The sequence below is a fragment of the Megascapheus bottae genome, chromosome 10 (assembly GCF_031878675.1).
Source record: "Megascapheus bottae isolate mThoBot1 chromosome 10, mThoBot2.hap1, whole genome shotgun sequence".
Lineage (NCBI taxonomy): Eukaryota > Metazoa > Chordata > Mammalia > Rodentia > Geomyidae > Megascapheus > Megascapheus bottae.
In genome coordinates, this window is record NC_143518.1 from 33,932,908 (window position 1) to 33,954,673 (window position 21,766).

The window sequence follows — 21,766 nt, forward strand, 5'->3', positions numbered from 1 at the left end:
GCAGAAACAGGAACTGAACTCAGCTCTTCCTCATTCCTACAATGAAGCACCTTGTGACTCTCGTGCCTGTTAGGAGCCTGATCCTCTAACCACTGTGATCAGAGGATTGATGGCCTAGATCTGTGAAACGTCTAAATGCATTACCTTACATAACAATGACTTCGCAGGTGTGATCAAATTAAGGGTCCTGGAGGGAAATTACCGTAAATTATTAGGAGAAAAGAGAGATGGGAGGAGGCAACTACAAGGTCCTATGTAATTGAAAAGTAGAGACAGGAGAATCAGAGGAGACACAAGGACATAAAACAGAGGCCAAACTGACATAACTGCTGGCTTTGAAGATGGAAGACAAATATAAGCCAAGGAATTCCGGTAGCTTCCAGGAGCGGGAACAGCAAAGGTACAGATTGTCAGAGACTCCAGCAGGAAAATAGCTTTGCCAACCTCTTGACTGTAGCCCCATTTCAGAGTCTGACCCAAAGAGCTGCAAGATAAGATGTCTAGGTTGTTTAAACCCTAGGTTTGTGGTGATCGGTTATAGAAGTACAGGAAATCAACAAGACCACATTAACACAATGCAGGGAAGGTATGTTCAACTTCAACTCTTAACAATGGATCCATTAACTCAGAACTTACCAAAAAAAAGGGAGGGGGGAAACAATTGGTAAGAGAGGAGTAAAGAGTGCTGATTGAGGTCAGCCACTCGGGGAGAATGTTATAAAAGGTATGGAGGGACTCCAGAGCTGATCCCACAAAGGGGATAAAACATGGCTTTTTCAGTTGAACACAAGAAGGCCCTACATAGAGTCACACTGCTGCTGGAGAAGAAAACACATGCACAGAGCTCAAGTCACCAACTCATCCAGCATGTGTTCCTAGGAGCATTTCATTCATGCCCTCCCAAGGGAAGTACCCAGTGCTTTTATGTTCTTCCATATTTTAATTTTCCTCAAGAGAAATTTCTGGAAAGGTTGGCAACTGGGCAGTAGTTATAGGGAGAAGAAATTGATGAGAAATCAATGCAGTATTCATTAGGAAACTCTGATTTCCACACTGGATCATTTTGGAAGCTGATTGTAATGGGACCAAAAATATTCAGGGCCCATAGCCTAAGGAGGCACCCAGGAGACTAAGGACAGGTACTGGGTGGAAGCACAAGTGCACCCATGCCACTAAGGAATAGGATGTGTTGTGTCCAGTACATGAGAGGATAAGACAATCCACACAGGAAAGGATGCACCCAGGATGGGGATGTGCATTGAAACCCTAAAGAAGATGCTGGCTATGAAAACAAACAAGATGTGGCAGCTTCTATCTCTCAGTGTATTTATCTGACTTCATGGAATACTTTGAAATTCAAAGGAAAGTATAAAAACGATAGCATTGAGCATAAATAGCCCGTCATGGTTTATAAAGCACTTTTTCACACATTATCCCAGACTTAGCAATAGCACCAGAGAGAAAGGAGAGCTATCATTCATTTTCTGTTATGAGGAAATGGAGACTAATGGCAAGTGGCCGCCTCACCAAGGTCAGACATTAAGCAAGAAGACTAGAATCCAACTGGCATTACTCCTTATTGGGAGCTAAAGACGCTAGAAAGTAAAAATGGCAGTGGTTGGTGTTAATGTTTGAAAGTGAAGGCCCTGGGCTGTTCAGGCACCATATTAGGTACTAACGGTTCAAAGTCAGTTATGATAGAAAGTGGTTGCTTCCTTCAGGAACAGCAGAACCCTGAACTACGACAACCCCCATCTCGAGGCAGCTAGCTATGTAACATCTACTGATCACAGTCTCCAGCTCTTATTATCTCCAGAAAACCTTCCCTACCTCTCTCAAACTGAGTTTGATCTTCAAATTACATATAATCTTAGTTTCTTGTCCTTCCCCTAATAAGAGGTGTATCCCATACATATTATTGTACATTGTTGATGGAAAGATAAAAGTGCTACCATCAAGGCCAGGATTTTGGCCTAGTGGCAGAGTGCTTATCTAGCATGCACAAAGCCCTGGGTTCCATTACCCAGAACCACATACACAGAAAAAGCCAGAAATGGCACTGTGGCTCAAGTGGTAGAGTGCTAGCCAAGGACAGTGCTCAAGCCCTGAGTTCAAGCCCCAGGACTGGTAAAAAAGAAAAAAAGTGATAGCCATCATGAAAACTTTTTAGAGGCTCCTCAAAAATAGTACAACTGCCAGGTTTTGCAGTATGTACCTGTAATTCCAGAAACTCAGCAAGCTTAGGCATGGGATTCACTTGGCTTCATAAGTTTGAGACCAACATGGGCCAACACAGTTTGACTCCGGCCCAAATAATTTTTTGAAAGCCATATGATCAAATAAGTCAATTTCTGGGTATATATCAGAAAAGTAAAACCATATCTCAAATATTATTTGTAAATATATAATCGTAACACCATTTACAATAGCCAAGGGATAGAAACAACTTAAATGTCCATGAATGCATGAATTCATAAAGAAAATATGGTCTAGGTGGAATATACCCAACCTTAAAAAGGAAGAATAATAACTGATGTGTTGAATGATAACTCCACCAAAGGTAAAATGAATTATGTTTAAAGCATAAACAGTTTTAGTTTGTAAGAGAAAAAAGTTCTAGAGGCTTATAGTACAACAGTATGAATATACTTAACAGTACTGAATTGTACACTTTTTCTCTGCATGCACTGGTCTTAGGGCCTACTCTCAAGGCCTACACACTGTCTCTGAGGCTTTTGTTTTGCTTTGTTTTCTGGTTGTTTGGGTTTGTTTTCTCTCAAGGCTAGCACTCTACCATTTGAGCCGCAGCTCCATTTTCAGTTTTTGTTCTTTTTGTTTGTTTGTTTGTTTTGGTGATTAATTCAAGGTAAGGGTCTCATGAATTGTCCTGCCCAGGCTAGCTTTGATCCTCAGTCCACAGATCTCAGCCTCCTAAGTAGCTAAGATTACAGGTGTGAGCTGCTAGCACCTGGCTGAACTGTACACTTCTTAGAAATGTTATAGTAAAGGTGATGTACAGAGGGGCTACCGTTACTGAGTTAGGTAATGAGTCTATTTCCTCTTGAGCAGTGTTACTCCCTCCCCGTCTTCTCTCCAAGCTTTACCCCTCCCCCCAAAGTTGTATAGTTCATTTCCAACTTAGTGTCTAGTTGGTTTCAGTGCTGAATTGATTCACCCTTTGACCCACTGTTTCTGTGCTTCCCCTTCCCCTCCTCAAATCAAATAAACTTTTATATATAAGACAAAAGGTATACAGAAATTATAAACAATGACAGAAGGGAATAAACCAAAGGAGAAAGGAAAGAAGAAGAAAAGAACCACAGACAGTATAAATTTTTTAAAACTCTCTTGCTTCCATTTCTTGGAGTGCATTTCGATAAGCATTTTATATGATCATATGAACTGTACACTTTTTTAAAGTGGCTCAATGGTAGAGTACCTAACCAGCACGAGGTCTTGAGTTCAAATTTCAGTACCACCAAAATAAAAAGTTAAATCTAATATTATGTTTTGAAAATCCTGAAAGTTATCTACTAGGGAGGCTGAGATCTGAAGACAAAGGTTCAAAGCCTGCTCAGGCAGAAAAGTCCATGAGACTCATATTTCCACCCAAAAACTAGAAGTATAGGTGTGACTCAAATGGCTCAATCCTTGTTTTAAATACTAAGGAAGAAGTCCGTGGCTCTGAGTTTGAGGGCCAGTACTGGCATAAATAAGTAAATAAACAAATAAAATTAAGGGAGAAAAAAGTAAAAGATGCCCAAAATAGATATAAAAAGTATTAAAAATATAAGCAGGGTGCTGGTGGCTCCTGCCTATAATCCTAGCTACACAGGAGGGGAGATCTGATGATGGTGGTTCAAAGCCAGCCAGGTTAGAAAAGTCCATGAGACTCTTTTTTTTTTTTTTTTTTTTTTTTTTTGGCCAGTCCTGGGCTTGGGCTCAGGGCTTGAGCACTGTCCTTGGACTTTCTCAAGGCTAGAGCTCTACCACTTGAGCCTCAGCACCACTTCCGGCTTTTTTCTATGTATGTGGTACCGAGGAATCGAACCCCGGTCTTCATGCATGCTAGGCAAGCACTTTAACCACTAGGCCAAACTCCAGGCCCCAAGTCCATGAGACTCTTATTGCCAATAAACTATTCAGAAAAAAAAAAAAAGCGAGAGTGGTGCTATGGCTCAAGAGCCTTTAGATGCCAGCTCCAAGGAAGAACATGGACATCTTCTAGCAGAGTCCTCAGTATTCTGAGTGTTTCCTCTTTGGCAAAAAGAGGTATTCTTTACTGCCATATGGCAGCTGAATGCTTCAGAAAAACCCAGAAGGTAAACATCTTAAAAATGTGGCAAAGCACACACATATCATCACATGCAAAACTTTATGGCCATTATCACCACTACTTGGGCTATCCACTGCTCTGGCCATGTTCTGAAGGTTGTGGCTTCTAAGCCCAGAAAGGCACCCAGCAAACCAAACCCACAATGTCCTGTCCAATGACCTGCCTGGCACTATTCGACATAAAAGGACAATGTCAGTTAAAGTCCTTCACACAGAAATCCCATGCCCTAGTTCTTGACAGCTGTAATTATAGCCCAAACAGCTTTTGAAAGGGAAAGAAAAAAAGAAGAAGAAGAAGAAAATAACATCCTGGACTTAGCAGAGAATTGTGGGGTTTGGGGTAAGACACATAATCAGAGTGCTTGCTATTAATGGTGGCCAGTCTAAACAAAGACTGGACAGCCAGACCAAACAGCTTTCTGACCAATTAATTTCTCCCTCTAATTTAATGAGCTGCTCATTAAGTGCTGGAAGTAGCTGTCGGGAAGAGAGCTTCAGAAAGAAGCAAATGGACTGCAAGAGCAGGCAGGTGATAAGGGAAAAGGAGACAGGGGCCCAAATGCCTCCAAATCCTCCATCCATGCCTGGCCTGCTTCAGGTGATATTTTTCCGTACCTCTGCTCATTCTACAAAATTGAGTTTCTGCCACCAACTCTCTTCTAGGAAGGAGCTATGCCGTAGAAATTTTTTCTTTGTTGTTGTTCCCCAACTGGGATTATAACTCATGAGCATCATAAAGAGCCTTCAGCAAGGCTACAAAGAACAGCATAGGCCAGAATATGAACCCCAACAGCAAGCTGATCTGAATTACCCAATGTGTCCAAGGTTCCATGTCCCCCATCTATAAATGTGACTTCAGAAGCTGTACATATCAATGTTAAAGTACCTAAAAAGCACCTGACAAATGTAGCACTTAACATCAGTAGCTTCTATTCATAGAGATAGCACTTTCATAATAATTGTAATATTAACAACAATATATTTCCTGTCCCTCAGTCATACATAGAAAGAGACTTCAGTCAGGCTCAGGTGGCTCATGCCTATAATCCTAGCTACTGAGGAAGCTGAGATTCAGAGAATCACAGTTCAAAGCCTGGACAGGCACAATAGTTCAAGAGAGTCTATCTCCAAAATGACCAAGCAAAAAGCTGGGCTGGAGGAGTGATTCAAGTAGCAGAGTGACAGCCAAGCAAGCAAGCTGACTGGGCACTAACACATAAGTTCAAACCCCAGAATCATCTGTTTAGATGAAGGAAGCAGCCTAATAACATTCAGATCCAACTCCAGATCCTTATTTAGCACAGCAGCAAACCATCCTAACATCATAATATTCCCTAGTCACAGCCTCTGTGCTTCTATCAGAGCTAGAAGGAAAAGGAAGGGGAGAAGAGGGTGAGAAACACAATCCCAAGCTTACGGTCAAAAGGGTATATACTTCAAGGAAACTGGTTATATACTTCAAGGATGCCATAGGATGAAACAAATTCAGGCCACAATTTTGTAACACCTCACTATACCCCTCTAGGCTTTATATTATTCAGAAAGTAAGGGTAACCTGATCCCCTATGAAACAGTTTGTTGTGAACATTAAATGCAATTATTCACATAAAGTGCTTTGAAGCTACTTGCTACACAGTCCTTGAAAAATAGCATTGCTCTAGTCAATACATTCAATGTAATGAATACAAAAGTGTCAAAGATTTGAAAGATCAAGTCACTGAAAAGATTATTTGAGTAGGTTGATGAGCCAGTCAAAAATAGCAGCAAAGCTTGCTTAATTTCTTCCCAGCATCAGTTATGTGTTTTCCATGTACGTGAATAGGTTATTCTCTAGGACAAGGCACAATGAGCCCCAACCAGGATTCATTTGGAAACCAGCCAACCTCTCAGATTAATTCTTTCTGAAAACCAATTAAAATCTACTTCAGCAGTCCCAAGCTTACCTTTAAAGGCACAGGTCTTCTATGGTACACCAATTCCTTCATAGTGGTGAGAAATCAATTTATTTGACACCAGATCAGAAGCCATCTTATCTGATACCCAGATCAGTACCCAACTCTTCTAGACTATATGTTAATGTAGAGACGCTAAAGCTGCCAATCAAGAAAACTGTGTTTAAATCTGACCTTTACTTTTTAAATTGCAGGTAGATCTTATATTCTATACCACACAAATTACTTATTTCTTAAGTGTTTTCAGTCAATTAGTTGGTTTCTAAAGATTTTCCCCTTAACAAAAGCCATATAACGAATGATTGTTGTCCTTAATATACTATGTTATCCCTCATCTCCTTTGCTGTCCCTTGGGTATCTCATATTGTTACAGTATCTCACTTTGTTATCTGATATATTGAATTTATTTGTATTTGGTTATCTGAAACTTGATAGGGAAGGGGGGAAAACCAATATGGGGAGTGGGTGGTGGGTGGGGGGAGGGAAATGGGTACCAAGACATGTGAAAGGGTATCAATGTATGTGAATTAATGTACCTTCTATCTGGCAAATATCATGTAACCCTTTTATTAATTACAATAAATATATATATATATATAAAAGATTTCCCCCTTAAAAATCTTAGGATGAAAAGTAGTATTTCACCATTCTCCTTCACTAATTGGCCAAGCCAGCATCTCAGTTTGTGGAGTTGCAGGCCACAGGAAGACTGTTACTTACCCTCAACCATCATATACATTTTAACCTTGGCCATATAATCAAGACCAACAATCCAATCCAAAATAGCTTCCTGGACCACATACACAAACAACACCCCAGGCTTGCAAAGAGTTCAGCCAATCATTCTGTACTTCAGTACTGTACTTTAAAATCTTCTTGGACTCAAGAATTCTTGAATTCAGTAGCTAAGATGTGCTTGAAGTCCAGCTTCACACACACACACACACACACACACACACACACACACACACACACACCTGTTTTGAATACTCACCCGTATCCGGCGCATGGCAGCAACAATCTCTACCCTGCTGTTGGGTCTTGGCACATCCAGGCTTCCTACGTACTGTAGGGAAGAAGCAAAGGTACAATGAGAAGGAGAGGAGGGGAGAAGGTCCTCAATTTTGTAACAGTAGTGGTGAAGGACCTTTGGAGGTACTTGGTTCATCGCCCATTTTACATACAAGGAAATTTAAAACCAAATGGGTATTCTGGACTTGTCTCTAACCAAAACAAAAAAAAGAAAACACTGACCAGAAATTACTGCTTCTTTTTTCAAGCTTGTACACACACACACACACACACACACTCTTCAAAAACCAAATTACATGATAGAAGGGGTGAAATTGATCAAGATGAATTATATTCATAATTTGCCTTGTTTAATTGAAAACCTTTTGTACAACTACTTAAAATAATTGTGCGTGTATGCATTCAAACCCTAGGGTTTGAATTCAGAACCTGGGCACTGTCCCTGGGCATTTTTGTTCAGATTTAATGCTCTAACACTGAGCCACAGCTCCACTTCTGGCTTTTCAGTGGATAACTAGAAATTTTTTAGTCTCGTGGACTTTCCTACCCAAGCTAGCTGCAAACCTCAATACTCACATCTCAGTCTCCTGAGTAGCTAGGATTATAGGCATGAGCCACTGGTGCCCAGCAAAATAAAAATAATTTTTTTACAAAGAACAAATTACACATGGGTTCCTATTTAATATGTAAGTACTTTCTTGCTAATAACTATTCACATAGCATATAAATATTCAAAGCAAAATGTAGAATACCTACTCTCAACTGTTCAATGAACAGCTCTTTTGAGCACTGATACATACACATAGTCACGGTGGTATTTGCTTTGTATAAAAAAATTCACATTAGTTATACTGTTCTGTAACTTTGTTTTCTAACTTTAAATACAACTTGAGCACCTTTCTATGCCAACTAAGACATGTCTATCATATTGCTTGTTATGGATCCCCTATCAACAGACAATGCTGGGTCTCTGGGCTTCCATGAACCACTTCCTTTGCACTATTGGCTTCTTTATATACACCATTCCATTTTAATGTCCATGACCCAATGGAATTTGCTTTTCCTATTTATGTGCAAATAACATCAAACAGCTACCCAAGCACATACTGCCTTAACAGAAGATAAGAACAACATAGTCCTCTGGGAAAAAGTATTTCCTGTGGTTATGGGAAATGAAAGTTTTCCCAAAAGTTAGCTGGCCCCGGTAAGGAGGTTGCACAAACTCCACATTGCAAATATATTTCCCTATAACTGATCAGCAGTGGATGTTGCTACACTTCCAGTAAGATAGCTGGTAAGAAGTAGAAATACTGCAATGTGTCCACTTGTCTTGGAGACAGTCTTACCACAGCACATGAGGAGTCCCTGAAAACTGATGAAGGACCCCACAATACATTAAACTCAATGAAGACTGATTGTATACTGTGGTCAGACTTGTCTGTGGCTGGCACTTCTCTCTGCTAAGCGTGGCTGAGGCTGAGGCTAAAGCTAGATAATATCAATATGGCAGTGATCCACACAGCCATGAACGATTACCCAACTGCAAAGGTCCTCCAGCCCAGGATGAGTTTCCTGGCTTCCCCTCCAGATGTTGCACAGTTAATGTCTCCCTGTTCTGAACTCCATGTAATGAGTAGTGAGGCTTGTGTTCCCCCCCAAAAACACACTGCTAACATGTGATCACCAGGACCTTGGGACAGACCAGGGTCACCCATTACAGAGAAGGTTGGGGAGGAGGGGACTATGTACTCCTCCCACACTGATCCCTGTCAGCCCAGTGAGATCCACCACTGAATCTGAACATGGACACCCTCTACCTCTACCTCTGGCCTACCCCCTTCTAGCCCATCTCTCCTTCCTCAGGGAGAGGTGCTGAGAAGACAGAAGCTGAAGTGGTGGGGAAACAGGTACAAGAGGGACAGAGGCAACACAGACGGAGAGAAGTGGCTTTCTAGCAACTGACAAGGTTTCCTGACAGACTTGTGTGTGTAAAGGATTTCATAGTGGGACATCTAGCATCATCATCCTATATGCAAACACACCACACACAAACACACACAAACACACTTGCTGTGCAAATGCTCGCGTACCTTGAATGCCACATATCCACCTCATACAGCACACACTCTTCTGCTTTCCTTCCCAATCATGTGAAGAAAACCACGAATCTGCTTAACTAAAAATGCATCTGTGGCTGGCAAATTATCCAGCCTTACTATTTCTAAGTGTCATCCAGAAGATTTAAAAGATATTCTAAGTAGAATTCAAGCCTACATCCTGAAATATTCTACATCTAGCCAAATATCCTCATTAATGATATGTATCAAAAAGAGAAACAGTGTCTGACAAACAGAGGAAGAGTCACAAAGACAAGTCCTCAGGGTAAATTCAGGGGCATGGGAACTGAAACATTTTATATATATACATATATATATACATATATATATATATATATATCCACCACATAAAAAGCATCTGGGTACCTACTGCCATTTCCATAGCTAATGAATCCATCCATCCCTGAGCTTCTGTCTTGACTAACATGGTGGTCCTTCCAACCTCTTTCCTTCAGTGGTCAAGCTTGCACAGTAAATCTAACTGAGGCTGGTAGCCTCCCAAACTAGACTGAAAAGTTGGCTCCCAGACCTGAACCCCATCCCTGAGCTGATCAGCCAACCTTGAGAGATAAGATTTCTATCAGTTCCTTCAGGTATATGGTAAACCCCCTTCCCTGCCTCAATTGGAGGCAGGGAGGTAGATAATCACCGAGAAATACCATTCAGCTTAACTGCTGGATAGTGGCTTCCCAGGCCTTCTAGAACAATGAAGCTCGATTGGTACAGTACCCAGGAATTAGAAGAATCATTTCCCAAATGGAAGCTTCTCTTTCCTTTCATCCCTCTTCCATTCGAGAATATTATAAAGAACCCAAACAATAAACAATATAAAAGCAAATGATCCAACCAATAAGTGGGCAGTGAAACTGAACAGACACTTTCCAAATGAAGAAGTACAAATGGCAAATGAATAAGTAAAAATATGTCAGTGAAAATGTGTTCAACATTGTTAACCATCAAGGAAATGCAAATCAAACTGACATTGTGATTAGTCAGAATGGCATCATCAAGATGGTGGTTGGGGGTGGGGGAAGGAGAATTTTTACTCACCACCAGTGGGAATGTAAGCTAGTCTAGCTATTATGGAAATCAGCATGGAAACTCAAAATATTCAAAATAGAACATGCATATGACCTGCCATAGTACTGGAGTCTATCCTCACAGAATCAAGGTTAATATACAGATACTCTCTACTCATAGTTATAGCAGCAGTATTCAGAGTAACTTTTTAGAATCAGCCCAGGTACTCACTAAAAGATAAAGAAAATGCTGCATATATTTTATTCAATTATATTCTTTTAAAAAGGAATAAAATTGACACAACTAGAAATCATTACACTGAGTAAAATAAGCCAATCACACAAAAATAAGCTTTGTCTTATACATGGGATGTGCATGGGGGTGGGAGGTAAAAAGAAAGATGGATAAGAAATGGAGACTGGGGCCGGGAGTTTGGCCTAGTGGTTAAAGTGCTTGCCTAGCATGCACGAGGACCCGGGTTCGATTCCTTGGTACCACATACATAGAAAAAAGCCGGAAGTGGTGCTGAGGCTCAAGTGGTAGAGCTCTAGCCTTGAGAAAGTCCAAGGACAGTGTTCAGGCCCTGAGCTCAAGCCCACAACTGGCAAAAAAAAAAAAAAAAAAAAAGAAAGGGAGACTGCTAAGGATGTATAAGGGAATGCGGAAGCAAGTAAGAAAGTATTATTAAAGTCTTGACTTTTATAATTAATATCTAGTAACAAGGAAATATACCAGATGATTCTGCTTCTGATAAAGCAGAACTCCTTTGTATTAGTCTAAGACTCCCACAAATAAATAGAAACTCTGAATAAGGTGTTGCTGAGAAACTTTGTATATAGTGTATATCACAAAGAGGAAAACATCATAAGTGAGGAATGTTAGTTAACAACAATGTATCAACATTGCTAATCAACTGTAACACACATGCCACACTGACAGAAGTAGCTAATTTTTCTATAAATCTAAAATTGCTTTTAAAAAAATAAAGTCTATTAATGATATAGGAATAGCTTTGAAGATGCTGGAAAGACTACAAGCAGATAAGGGCTGGCAGGTACTAGCCTCTGAGAAAAGAGGAAATACACTAGTTAACAGCTGGCTCCTCCTGGCAGCTCATCCCACACAGGCAGCAAGGTGGCCACAGGTCAGGCAAAAAAAAATCTTCACTCTGACAGCCTAAGGAGTAAACCTCAGGAGAGCATATTTAGGAGTTAAGAGCAACAAGTTCACTTCTTACATAACAAAAACACATTATTCAGCAAAAGATAGTAAAATTTTCTATCAAGAGTCTATTAAAACCCCACTAACTATCCTTCAAAAAGATCTCCAGAACAGATAGATTCTCCTCTCCTCTCTGAACTGTACTCAATTCTATGGCCACATTCTTAATACACTCCCTTGGGCTCCTAAGCCAGATCTGGTTTCTGTCCTGTACACTGCTCATGTCCTCTGATCTCCTGACCATGCTGTCCTGTCTCCAGTACACACACAAGCATATAGAAATCTGGCAGCCTACTTGCACTGCAAAACCACCAGCTGTGACATGCCCAGCCCAGTGACTTCCCTATCCTCTGTCCTGATGTCTTCCAGACACACAGAATCATGGGGGCAGAGGATTTCAAATCCAAAAGCAACTGTAGGAATCTAGGGTTATTTATGAAAGGATTAAAGAATACCAAACATGGGAGGGAGTGGGGGAAGGGAAATGGGGACAAAAACATGAGAAGGGCTATCAATGTGAGAGAAGTAATGCACCCACTACCTGCAAATGTAACTGAAATCCCTTATACATTACCAACAATTTAAAAGAAAAAGAATACCAAAAGTGAAACTTTTTTGCACAGCAGGGTATCCTGCCAGAGCTAATGACTGCTTGCTGATAAAACTATCTAAAGCTACTCTTCATTAAAGAAATGAATGCTGTATTACTTAAAAGCTCTCATAAGGGACATACAGAGCAAATGTCAAGTCATTTTTTCATATATCACCTCATCCATATTGGTTCCAGCATCTAACATGGTCTTCACAGTGACATCTGCTTAGTTTACACAGTTACTGTCTCCCTCAGTATTTAGGAGCACCACAGGCCTGAGACCTCGTTCTCTGATTCCATATTCTTAGCTTTTAAATCTGGCTTAGCAGAGAAAGACAAACATGCACTGAGTCTGTCTGCAAAGCAGAACCAGAGCCCACCGGAGTTCAGTGCCCTTACCAAAGGCATGTCAGTCTATGGCAGCATTAAGTTTGAGAAGCCAGCTCCCACTCCTCCAGGCCTGTGTTCCCGCACCAAAGAGGAAGTCCTTCCCTGCCTGCTGAATGTCCTGTTGAGCAGGATTCCCAATGTGACCTGGGTGAAAGTTCTCGCTTCATTTAGCATGGAACAAAGTAGCATTAACGGCAGCAGGAACAGCCCCAGATTCCAGGACACACAAGCACACAACTCAGCAAACTACAGACCCTTCCACTAACTCCCCTGGGGGAGGGGATGAAAAAATGAAAAGTTGTCTGGGAGTGTTCCACTTCCACCCCTGAGGCCTGCTTTGTGCTCTCTAGGTGCTACAGTGTATGGTATCCATAAATATTTTCCAAGGTCCTAGCAATGGCAATCAGGACTCAAGCTCCTCCCCCACTCACTTGTTCACACAAACACACAAACAAACACACACACACACACACACACACACACACACACACAAGAAAAGCTTCCTAAATGCTTCAAGTGCAGCTGCACACCACATCTTCATTGATTTCCAGTCTAAGAGAAATGAGGCACTTAGATTTCTTTCCCTCTCCCCCAGCCTAGCTGAGAAAGGAAATACAGCACTATTCAAACAGTACCTTCCTTTAGTAGTGTCACCAGTGCTCAGCAGGGCCCATGAATGTGCCAGGGATCACAGCACTGTCCTTTCTGCTCCTCCTCAACAGTAAGGGGCTGGGTGCAAAATCATTGTGATGACTTGTCTTTATACTAATGCCATGCAATTCTCTAAAGAGCTGGGACCAAACCATCCACATGTGCTCACAGGGAAGTGTCTTTTAATTATTTTAGTATCCATTAGTCAAAGCTTAGGTGGGTTGGCCTGATTATTCCTCCTTATTATGATGAACTGACAGATGCGGCAAAGAAGAGAGAAACAAACCAGTGAGACAGAAAAAAAAAACAGCTCTGGCCTTTCAACTATTAGCTCCTGAATAAAGCCTCATCTACACGATGATAATTTGTAGCTCCTGCCACACAGGGGGGTGTAAGACAGAAGCCAGGTCAGCAACCTGGGTAGATAGCACTCGATCCTGGTTCAAGTACTGCCTATCTACCTGTGATTCTTACATGGCCAGCGGATTGTTTCTCCCATGGGTAAAAATGGCAAGGAGTGAAAGTTCATGAAATGCTGGGGAGAAACATGGCTGAAGCTGTGCAACAACTGAATCACCTGTAACACAACCAGGAAAACAAGAAAGGGAGATATAAACAGGGAACACCATAAAATCCATAGGGAAGTCAGATCCTTGGCAGAGGTTAACCAGCCTTAAATGTCATTGGATCCAACCCTTCATTTTCACAGAGGGAGAAGAATGAGACTCAGAGAAAGAACTTCCATTCTTAGCTGTGAGGGGCAGAACCAGAAGCAAAGTGGGGCCCCCTTGTATGCAGTGCCATACTGTTACTCCAGTAGGGAATGAATGATGGAATCAACATGAGCTAAGACCCCATGGAGACCGGGCTCACTGCAGCAAACTCAAATTGAACTGATGCCTGTGCATAGACATCCAAATGGTTATGAAGGTAAAAAAAAAAAAAAAAAAATTGAAACAGAGAGGCATGAAGGCTTACAAGGAAAAGGCAAGGAATTCTTACGGGGTTCATTCAAAAGACTGAGAATGGAAGATGTTCATGAATGAAATTGTGCAATGTCACAAGGAAAAGATAGTCACTGTTGGAAGAATAAAGCACTGGAGGAAATTAAGGAATGAGATGGCCCCAGAGTGACACTGGACAGGGGTCTCTTATTATTCACAAAGAATAAAGGCAGCTGGGAGTGGTGGCTCATGCCTGTAATCCTAGTTACTCAGGAGGCTGAGATCTGAGCATCACAATTGAGAGTATACAGGCAGAAGTCAATGTGTTTTCTTAGGATTCTGAGAAACAATTACATACTTTAAATGTATAAAATAAAAAATTAATGATGGCACCATGAAAAATGACTCCAGATCTATATACCTTCTTAAAGTTGGTTTCAAAGTTGTCTAATACTTCCTACAGTTAAAAATGACAATTATACGTTGTATATACTCCTTTAAAAGTAACTCATCCCCAAACCTTCAAGAAAGTACTAGCTAGACAAATAAGAGAATTATACACAATGACAAACTAGAATTTATCCCAAGAATGAAAGGTTGGTTCAACATGCAAAACTCAGCCAATACAATATACCCAATTTGTAGAAGAAATAACAAAGATCATATGCTTATCTTAATGGATGAAGAAAGTGTATTTGACAAAATTCATCCTTTCATGATGAAAACACTCAACAACCAGCAATAGAAGGCAACTTCCTCAATCCTAATAAAAAGCACCTATGAAATATTTATGTCACATTTGATGGTAAAAGACAAAACACTTGGGGATGGGAGAGAAAAACTGAAGGAAAATGAGGGAGGAGGGACATTACTCAAAAAAGAAATGTATTCATTATTTGACTTACATAGCTATAACTCCTTGTACAGCCCTTCTATAATTACAATTTTTTTGTCAGTTGTGGGACTTGAACTCTGGGCCTGGGAGCTGTCCCTGAGCTCTTCAGCTCAAGGCTACCACCCTATCACTTGAGCCACTTCTGGTGAGATAAGAGTCTCACAGACTTTAGTGCCTAGGTTGGCTTTGAACCATGATCCTCAGATCTCACCCTCCTGAGTAGCTAGGATTGCAGGTGTAAGCCACCATGCCCAGCTATAATAACATTTTTTTTTTAACTTTTAGGATGAAACCCTTTCTCCACACACTGGTGACTCAAGCCTGTAATTTTAGCTACTCAGGAGGGCAAGAACTGAGGATCATGGTTCAAAGCTAGTGTGGGCAGGAAAATTCATGAGACTTATCTCCACTTGACCATCAAAAAACTGGAAGAGGCACTGTGGTTCAAAGTGGTAGAGCACTAGTGGTGAGCAAAAAGCTCAAGGACATCACACCTATGCCCTGTGTTCAAGCCCCAAGACTGGAAAGACAAAAAAAAAAAAAGATGAAACAAGAATATCTACTTACCACTTTGTGTACGTGTGTGTGTGTGTGTGTGTGTGTGTGTACTAGTACTAAAGCTTGAACTCAGTGCCCAGGCACTGTCCCTTAGCTTTTTTACTCAAAGCTGGTGCTCTACTACTTGAACCACATCTTCATTTCTGGCTTTGTGGTATTAAATTAGAGATAAGAATTTCATGGATTTTCCGCCCAGACTGGCTTCAAACCAAGACCCTCAGAGGTCAGCCTCAGTATAGCTAGGATTGCAGGTTTCACTCTTACCACTTTTTTTTCATTATTTTCTTCTAATTGTTGTACAGAAAAATTTCGATTTAACATGTCTGCTTTATGTGTATAATTCATCTCTCACCTAGTCAACATTAAACTAGAAGTGCTAGTCAGAAAAATTAATAAAAATCATCCAGAAAATAGGCAAGCTTGTCCCACTCATAGATAACATGATCTTGTACACAGAGAATCTTAAAGAACCCACACAAAAAAATAGTGTTAGAATAATTCAAAACAAAATTGAGGGCATAATTCTATTACTATTTTCTTTAACCATTTATCAGTTGGTGGACAACATATTAATATAAAATATTACTTGGCTTGGTGAAGGTGTGAAAGCTGAATTATGCCAACCTTGCGAGCATAAGGCCTTGGTTCAGAACCCTGTATAGCCAAAAATATAATATTATTTGGCAACTAAAAAGAATGAAATATTGATTACATACTGTAGTATTGTCTTAGTCTGATTCTGTTGCTATCATATAAGACTGGAGGCTAAGTGTTTTAACAAGAAAAGAGCTCATAGTCATAGAGACCTGCGAATTCAAGAGCATGGAGCCAGACAGAGCTTTGTGTTGCCTCAACTCATATCAGAAAGCAGAAAGCATGCAAAAGAACTAAAACATAAGGAATGGCCTCTCTTTAGTGCCACTAGTTCTCAGGGTAACTGATCCAGTCCCACAAGGACCACATTAATTCCTATTATCAGCCCTACCACTTCTCAAAACTACTGCATGGAAATAAGAACCAGCATTTAGAGGATACATTCAACCCACAGAAAACACAGATAACCCTCAGAAACATACTAAGTAAAGGAATATAGTCCCTAAAATCTACATGCTGTAGGATCCCTATACAGGAAATGTCCTGAATAGACAAATTGATAGAAACAAGGTACATTCTAGGTTGGCAGATTTCCTTTCAAATGTACAAAAATATTCTCAAATTGCAGTTGTTATAGATGTACAATTATGTGACTATGCTTCACTGTATGCATTGAAAAGGGTCGATTTAATATGCAAATTGTATTTCTATAAAGCTGTTAAAAACACATGTGTGCGTGTGTACTACTTACACACAGGAACTACCCTCGCCCCTTTCAGTTTACTGTGAATTAGCAAATATATATGCAACCCAGTTAGGTTTTACATGAACTTCTGAAGGGCTCTCCAAATCTGGGCTATGAACCCCCTGCTGCTCTGGCTGGTTAAATATTCTTTCTGTGCCTTTGTGTTGTTGGCTGTCATCTGGATATTTGAGTTCACAAGATAAATAATTCCTAGAGAGAAAAATGAGCCATAACTACTGAATTTTAGCTCTTCCAGTAGATATACATTTCCTCTCCCAAAGAATATGAGTTTTTCTATTCTGTAGAAGTATGACAATCCCATTTCATGGTCCTACTCCCTTACGCAGTAAAATGAGACAGACACAAGATTATTTCTACAGCCTGCTGAAGGTTCTATAGCCTTTTCTGGGACTGCCTGGCTAACTCTAAAGATATGCCAAGATTAAATACATCAACTGTTTTCCAACTTAATGAACAGTCCACGTACTCAAAGACTATGACTGAAGGGAAAAGGAAAAAAAAAAGTTAGGTTATGGTGAGATTGAAAAGAGGAATAGAATTTCAGGATTGGAATGGAATTTAAACAAATGTCAAGCTGCTAGGTATGGTAGTATACATACTTGCAATCCCAAACTGAGGTGAAGGCCGTAGTTCACAGCCAACCTGAGCCACATACCAAGTTGAAGCTATATAGCTTTGAGACCCTGTCTCAAAACACCAAAGGCTGAGGGTGTACCTCAATGTTAGAGCACTTGCCTAACATAATATAGGGTCCTGAAATTGATTCCGAACATAAAAAAGGAATTAATTGTGTTGTCCAATACCCCTTCCCTTCCACATACATACTTTAAATGTTAGTATCTGTATAAATCAAGTCAAGGTGTTAACCAACCTAGGCTTAAATACTATCAGTAATGTTAGAATTTTTTCTTATGCAAGCTAACTGGGGTCCCATGAAGATTTGTTCCACTTTCTCCACAAATGCATACAGATATTCCTCCCTCTCTTCTGTAGCTCTTCTCATCTCTAGAACTCAAAGAGTATTATAGACAGGACTCATTACTCCCATGTGTCAAGGGCTAGGTTCTGCCAAGCTTCACCATGAGTGCTCTAAGGCAGGAAAAGGCAAAGGAGGAAAAAGTCTAAAAAGCAATCCAATGAGGAAGCAAAGTAAATGAGGAGAAAGAAGAAAGCAGGAGGGAGAAGCTATGGAGGTGTCTAAGAAGGCCTCTGCTAGGAGTCAGCCCAGCTACTACCACAATGCCATCCAAGTACTCTCAAGAACCCCAAGGGTAGAGGGGTGTCAGTATAGGAAACTCTGCCATGCAGAACAGATATAACTGACTCCAGTTTCTTTTTAATCACACCAAGTTGAAAAACTAGTAATAAGATACACTTTACTACCACAATGCCATCTAAGCCCTTTCAAGAACCACAGGAGCAGAGGGGAGTCACTATAGGAAACTCTGCTCTGCAGACAGATATAACTGACTCCAGTTTCTTTTTAATCACACCAAGCTGGAAAACTATGCACTTATCTCTGAAGAGAAAAATGGTGCAGGGACAAAACCAGTTCATGCAGTCTGTCTCTGCTTGCTGTGTTTGGTCCCATTTTATCCACCCCTCCTCCTCACTAAGTACCAATTTTCTAGCTGTCTTTCTCCTCCTACCAATGCTTCCCTGTACTGTGTTCTAAGTTCTCAGCCTCCCTTGCAGGAGTAGGGAATGTCCAACATGCAGGCCCTTCTAGGCCCATGACCCTCAAAAAATTTGGTACATGACAGGATAGACACATATGTGTTGTCATTTGTCTATTGATAATTTTGCATGGCTTATGAATGTTATAAATATCCAGAGGCCTTTAGCAGGAAAAAAAAAGGTTCCCCATTGCTAGTCCATACAAAACCCACTTAATTGGCCAAAATAATCCATGATAGGACAATATAGGAAGCAAAGGCCTTTCTTTTTCAGTCCATTCAGATGGCATACCTGAACTGTGTATCACAGAAACCAAATATCCTCAGAGGTTAATTACTAGCACTGAGTCACAGCTTAGTATAGTGGGTACTTGAGAACACAGATGTCTGTTAACTTTACCTGTGAGTTTCAGCATGGACGTTTCCATCTATTCTGGCTAAGTAATGACCTTATGCAGAGAATTAAAAGGCTTGGAGTAAAGACTTTTGAAGGCGGTAGGAAGATGTAACAGAAGAAAAAAAACAAACAAACAAAAAACCTGACTTTTGGAATTAGATCTGGACTGAAATCTGACCATTGGTTTCTGGTGTAAGGTAAGAATATTATCTTAGGCCAGGAAGTTGGCCTAATGGTAGAGCTCTTGCTTAGCATGCACAAATGCCCAGGTTTAATTCCTCAGTACTATATATATAGAAAAGCCAGAAATGGTGCTGTGGCTCAAGTGGTAGGGCTCTAGCCTTGAGAAAGCCCAAGGACAGTACTCAGGCCTTGAGGTCAAGCCCTAGAACTGGCAAAAAAAAAAAAAAAAGGATGTTATCACCATTAAGACTAAACCAGATCATGCATACAAAATATGCTTTCCAGTTTCGGGGGTGGGGGGTTACCATTCTTTTCCATTTTTTAGCTTTCAGCTCCCCATTTAGGTTAGTTCACCTTCTTATATTCAGTCAATTGTCAGAGTTGCAAGTGATTACCTGATTCTTTGATTAACTGTGTCTCCCCAGAGCAGTCTGTACCGGTAGATAGCTGTTTTCTGTTTTAGTGTTAGTACCTAGTAATACAAAGCCTGGCCCATTTGCAAAGGAACTAGTGAACACTAGTAAGCTTTCCTTTTTTTTTTTTTAACAAGAACCACAAAGATCCCATCTAGTTCTTATGCCTGCTCTGGGGAAAGTCCACAATTTCTACCAATAAGGATTACATCTTATTATCCAACATCCATCTTAGTACCCAACAGATCTTCATAACAGAGGATTAATCCTTATCACTACTACAATGATCATGAAACAGTATATGGTTTTGCAACGACTTTTCAGATAGGGAACACCAACTAACCTAAAGGAAAGAGGAAGCCTGAGTGGAAAGCACAACAATTCCTCTTACCAAAAGGTGGACTGAAAGCTAGTAAGAAAATTTGTTGGCTGGTAATCCAACCAAAGAAAAAAGAGCACAAAAAGTGACCAGCAGAAGGAGAGAGTGGTGAACTTGGAAGACAGACTTCCTCACAAGGAAAGAAAGATACAAGAAGAGAACTCAGAATTGGAAGGTAAGTTATTCCAGGGTCTTTCTGTCCTGCTTCTCCCATTGTTCCAAGGCAAGATACTGATGGCCAATGACCAAGTGTTTTCTTAAGGTCAACAGGTTAGTTACACAGCAGAAGTGAGATAGTGATCCAGGTCTACTGGCTTCAAAGTCAGTGTTCTAAAAATAAGTATATGACAGAGTCAAATGAAAAAGTTCAATGGCTCCAATTCCAGTTCTATGACTTTTTAGCTGCTCTATGAACTTGAGCCAGTTGGTCAACTCTCTGTACCTCAGCTTCTTGCCTATGAAATAGAATACCTGAGGGTTGCTACAGGAATTAAATGAGACCATGTCAGAAAAGCATGTAGACTCACACTGGAATTTCTTTTCTTTGCTAAATACAGAGAAAGTCTGGTGCCAGTGGCTCATACCTATAATCCTGGCTCCTCTAGAGACTGAGCTCCAAAGGATCAAAGTTTAAGGCAAGCCCAGGCAGAAATGTCTGTGAGACTGAAGCTCCAAAATAACAAAAAGCAAGGCTTGAAGGAAAGACTAAAGTAACAGAGTATTAGCTAAGCAAGCAAGATGAGCAAGGATGAAGCTCTGAGTTCAAACCCTAGTACTTGGGTGAGTGGAGGTGGGGAGTAATACAGAATATTGTATGTATCAAAGATGAAGAAGTAGGAAGAAAATATAAAGAAAAACACACAATAAGGAATGAACACAGTCAGGTGCTGTAATCCTATCTACTCAAGAGGCTGAGATCTGAGGATCATGGTTGGAAGCTAGCCCATGAGACTTTTATGTTCAATTAACCACTTAAAAACTAGAAGTAGTGGTGTGGCTCAAGTGGTCCACTGTGCCCACATTTGCAAAACCCAATCAAAAGATAGCCACAAACCTCATCATCACCGCTGCCCCATGGCACACCAGAAGGGTCAAGTAATGGTGGCCTTCTGAGACCTCAAGTAAGAACCAGCCAAGCTCTTCCTTAAAAACCAACCCACAGAAAATGCAAGCAACTAAGTAGATTGTGATTGTTTCAAGCCACTAAAATTTTTTCAAGTTCTTTTTTATTGTAATTAATAGAAGGGTTACAGTTATATTTGCCTGATAGAAGGTGCATTACTTCACATACATTGATACCCCTTCTCATGTTTTTGTCCCCAGATAGAAGATGCATTACTTCACATACATCGATACCCCTTCTCATGTTTTTGTCCCCATTTCCCTCCCTCTACCCACTCTCCTCATCTTGTTTTCTCCCTTTCCTATTTCAAATAAACAAATAATCGTATATACAAGATAAGATACTGTAACAATATGAGATAACCAAGGTTTATTATTCATTTTTTAAGCTGCTAAAATTTGAATCTACTATTTAATACCTACTGCATATTTCTTGCATCAACCAGTTACTTACCAAGTCTATATACTGTGTATTGGTAGCTCCTTTGGTTTTTAAATCCAGTCTATTCCCAGTGAGCATTTATTGTGA

General features: G+C 40.4%; 1 protein-coding gene across 3 annotated transcripts in view; it reads right to left on the minus strand.

Annotated features, from left to right (window-relative positions):
- The window catches only part of LOC150057882 (carboxyl-terminal PDZ ligand of neuronal nitric oxide synthase protein), a 268,284-nt gene that overhangs the window by 196,509 nt on the left and 50,009 nt on the right, over nucleotides 1–21,766 (minus strand). For all 3 annotated transcript variants that reach the window (XM_090340598.1, XM_090340599.1, XM_090340597.1), the window contains exon 2: nucleotides 7,282–7,353. In XM_090340598.1, coding sequence (XP_090196724.1) covers nucleotides 7,282–7,353 — 72 coding nt within the window. The remainder of the gene's footprint in view (nucleotides 1–7,281; nucleotides 7,354–21,766) is intronic.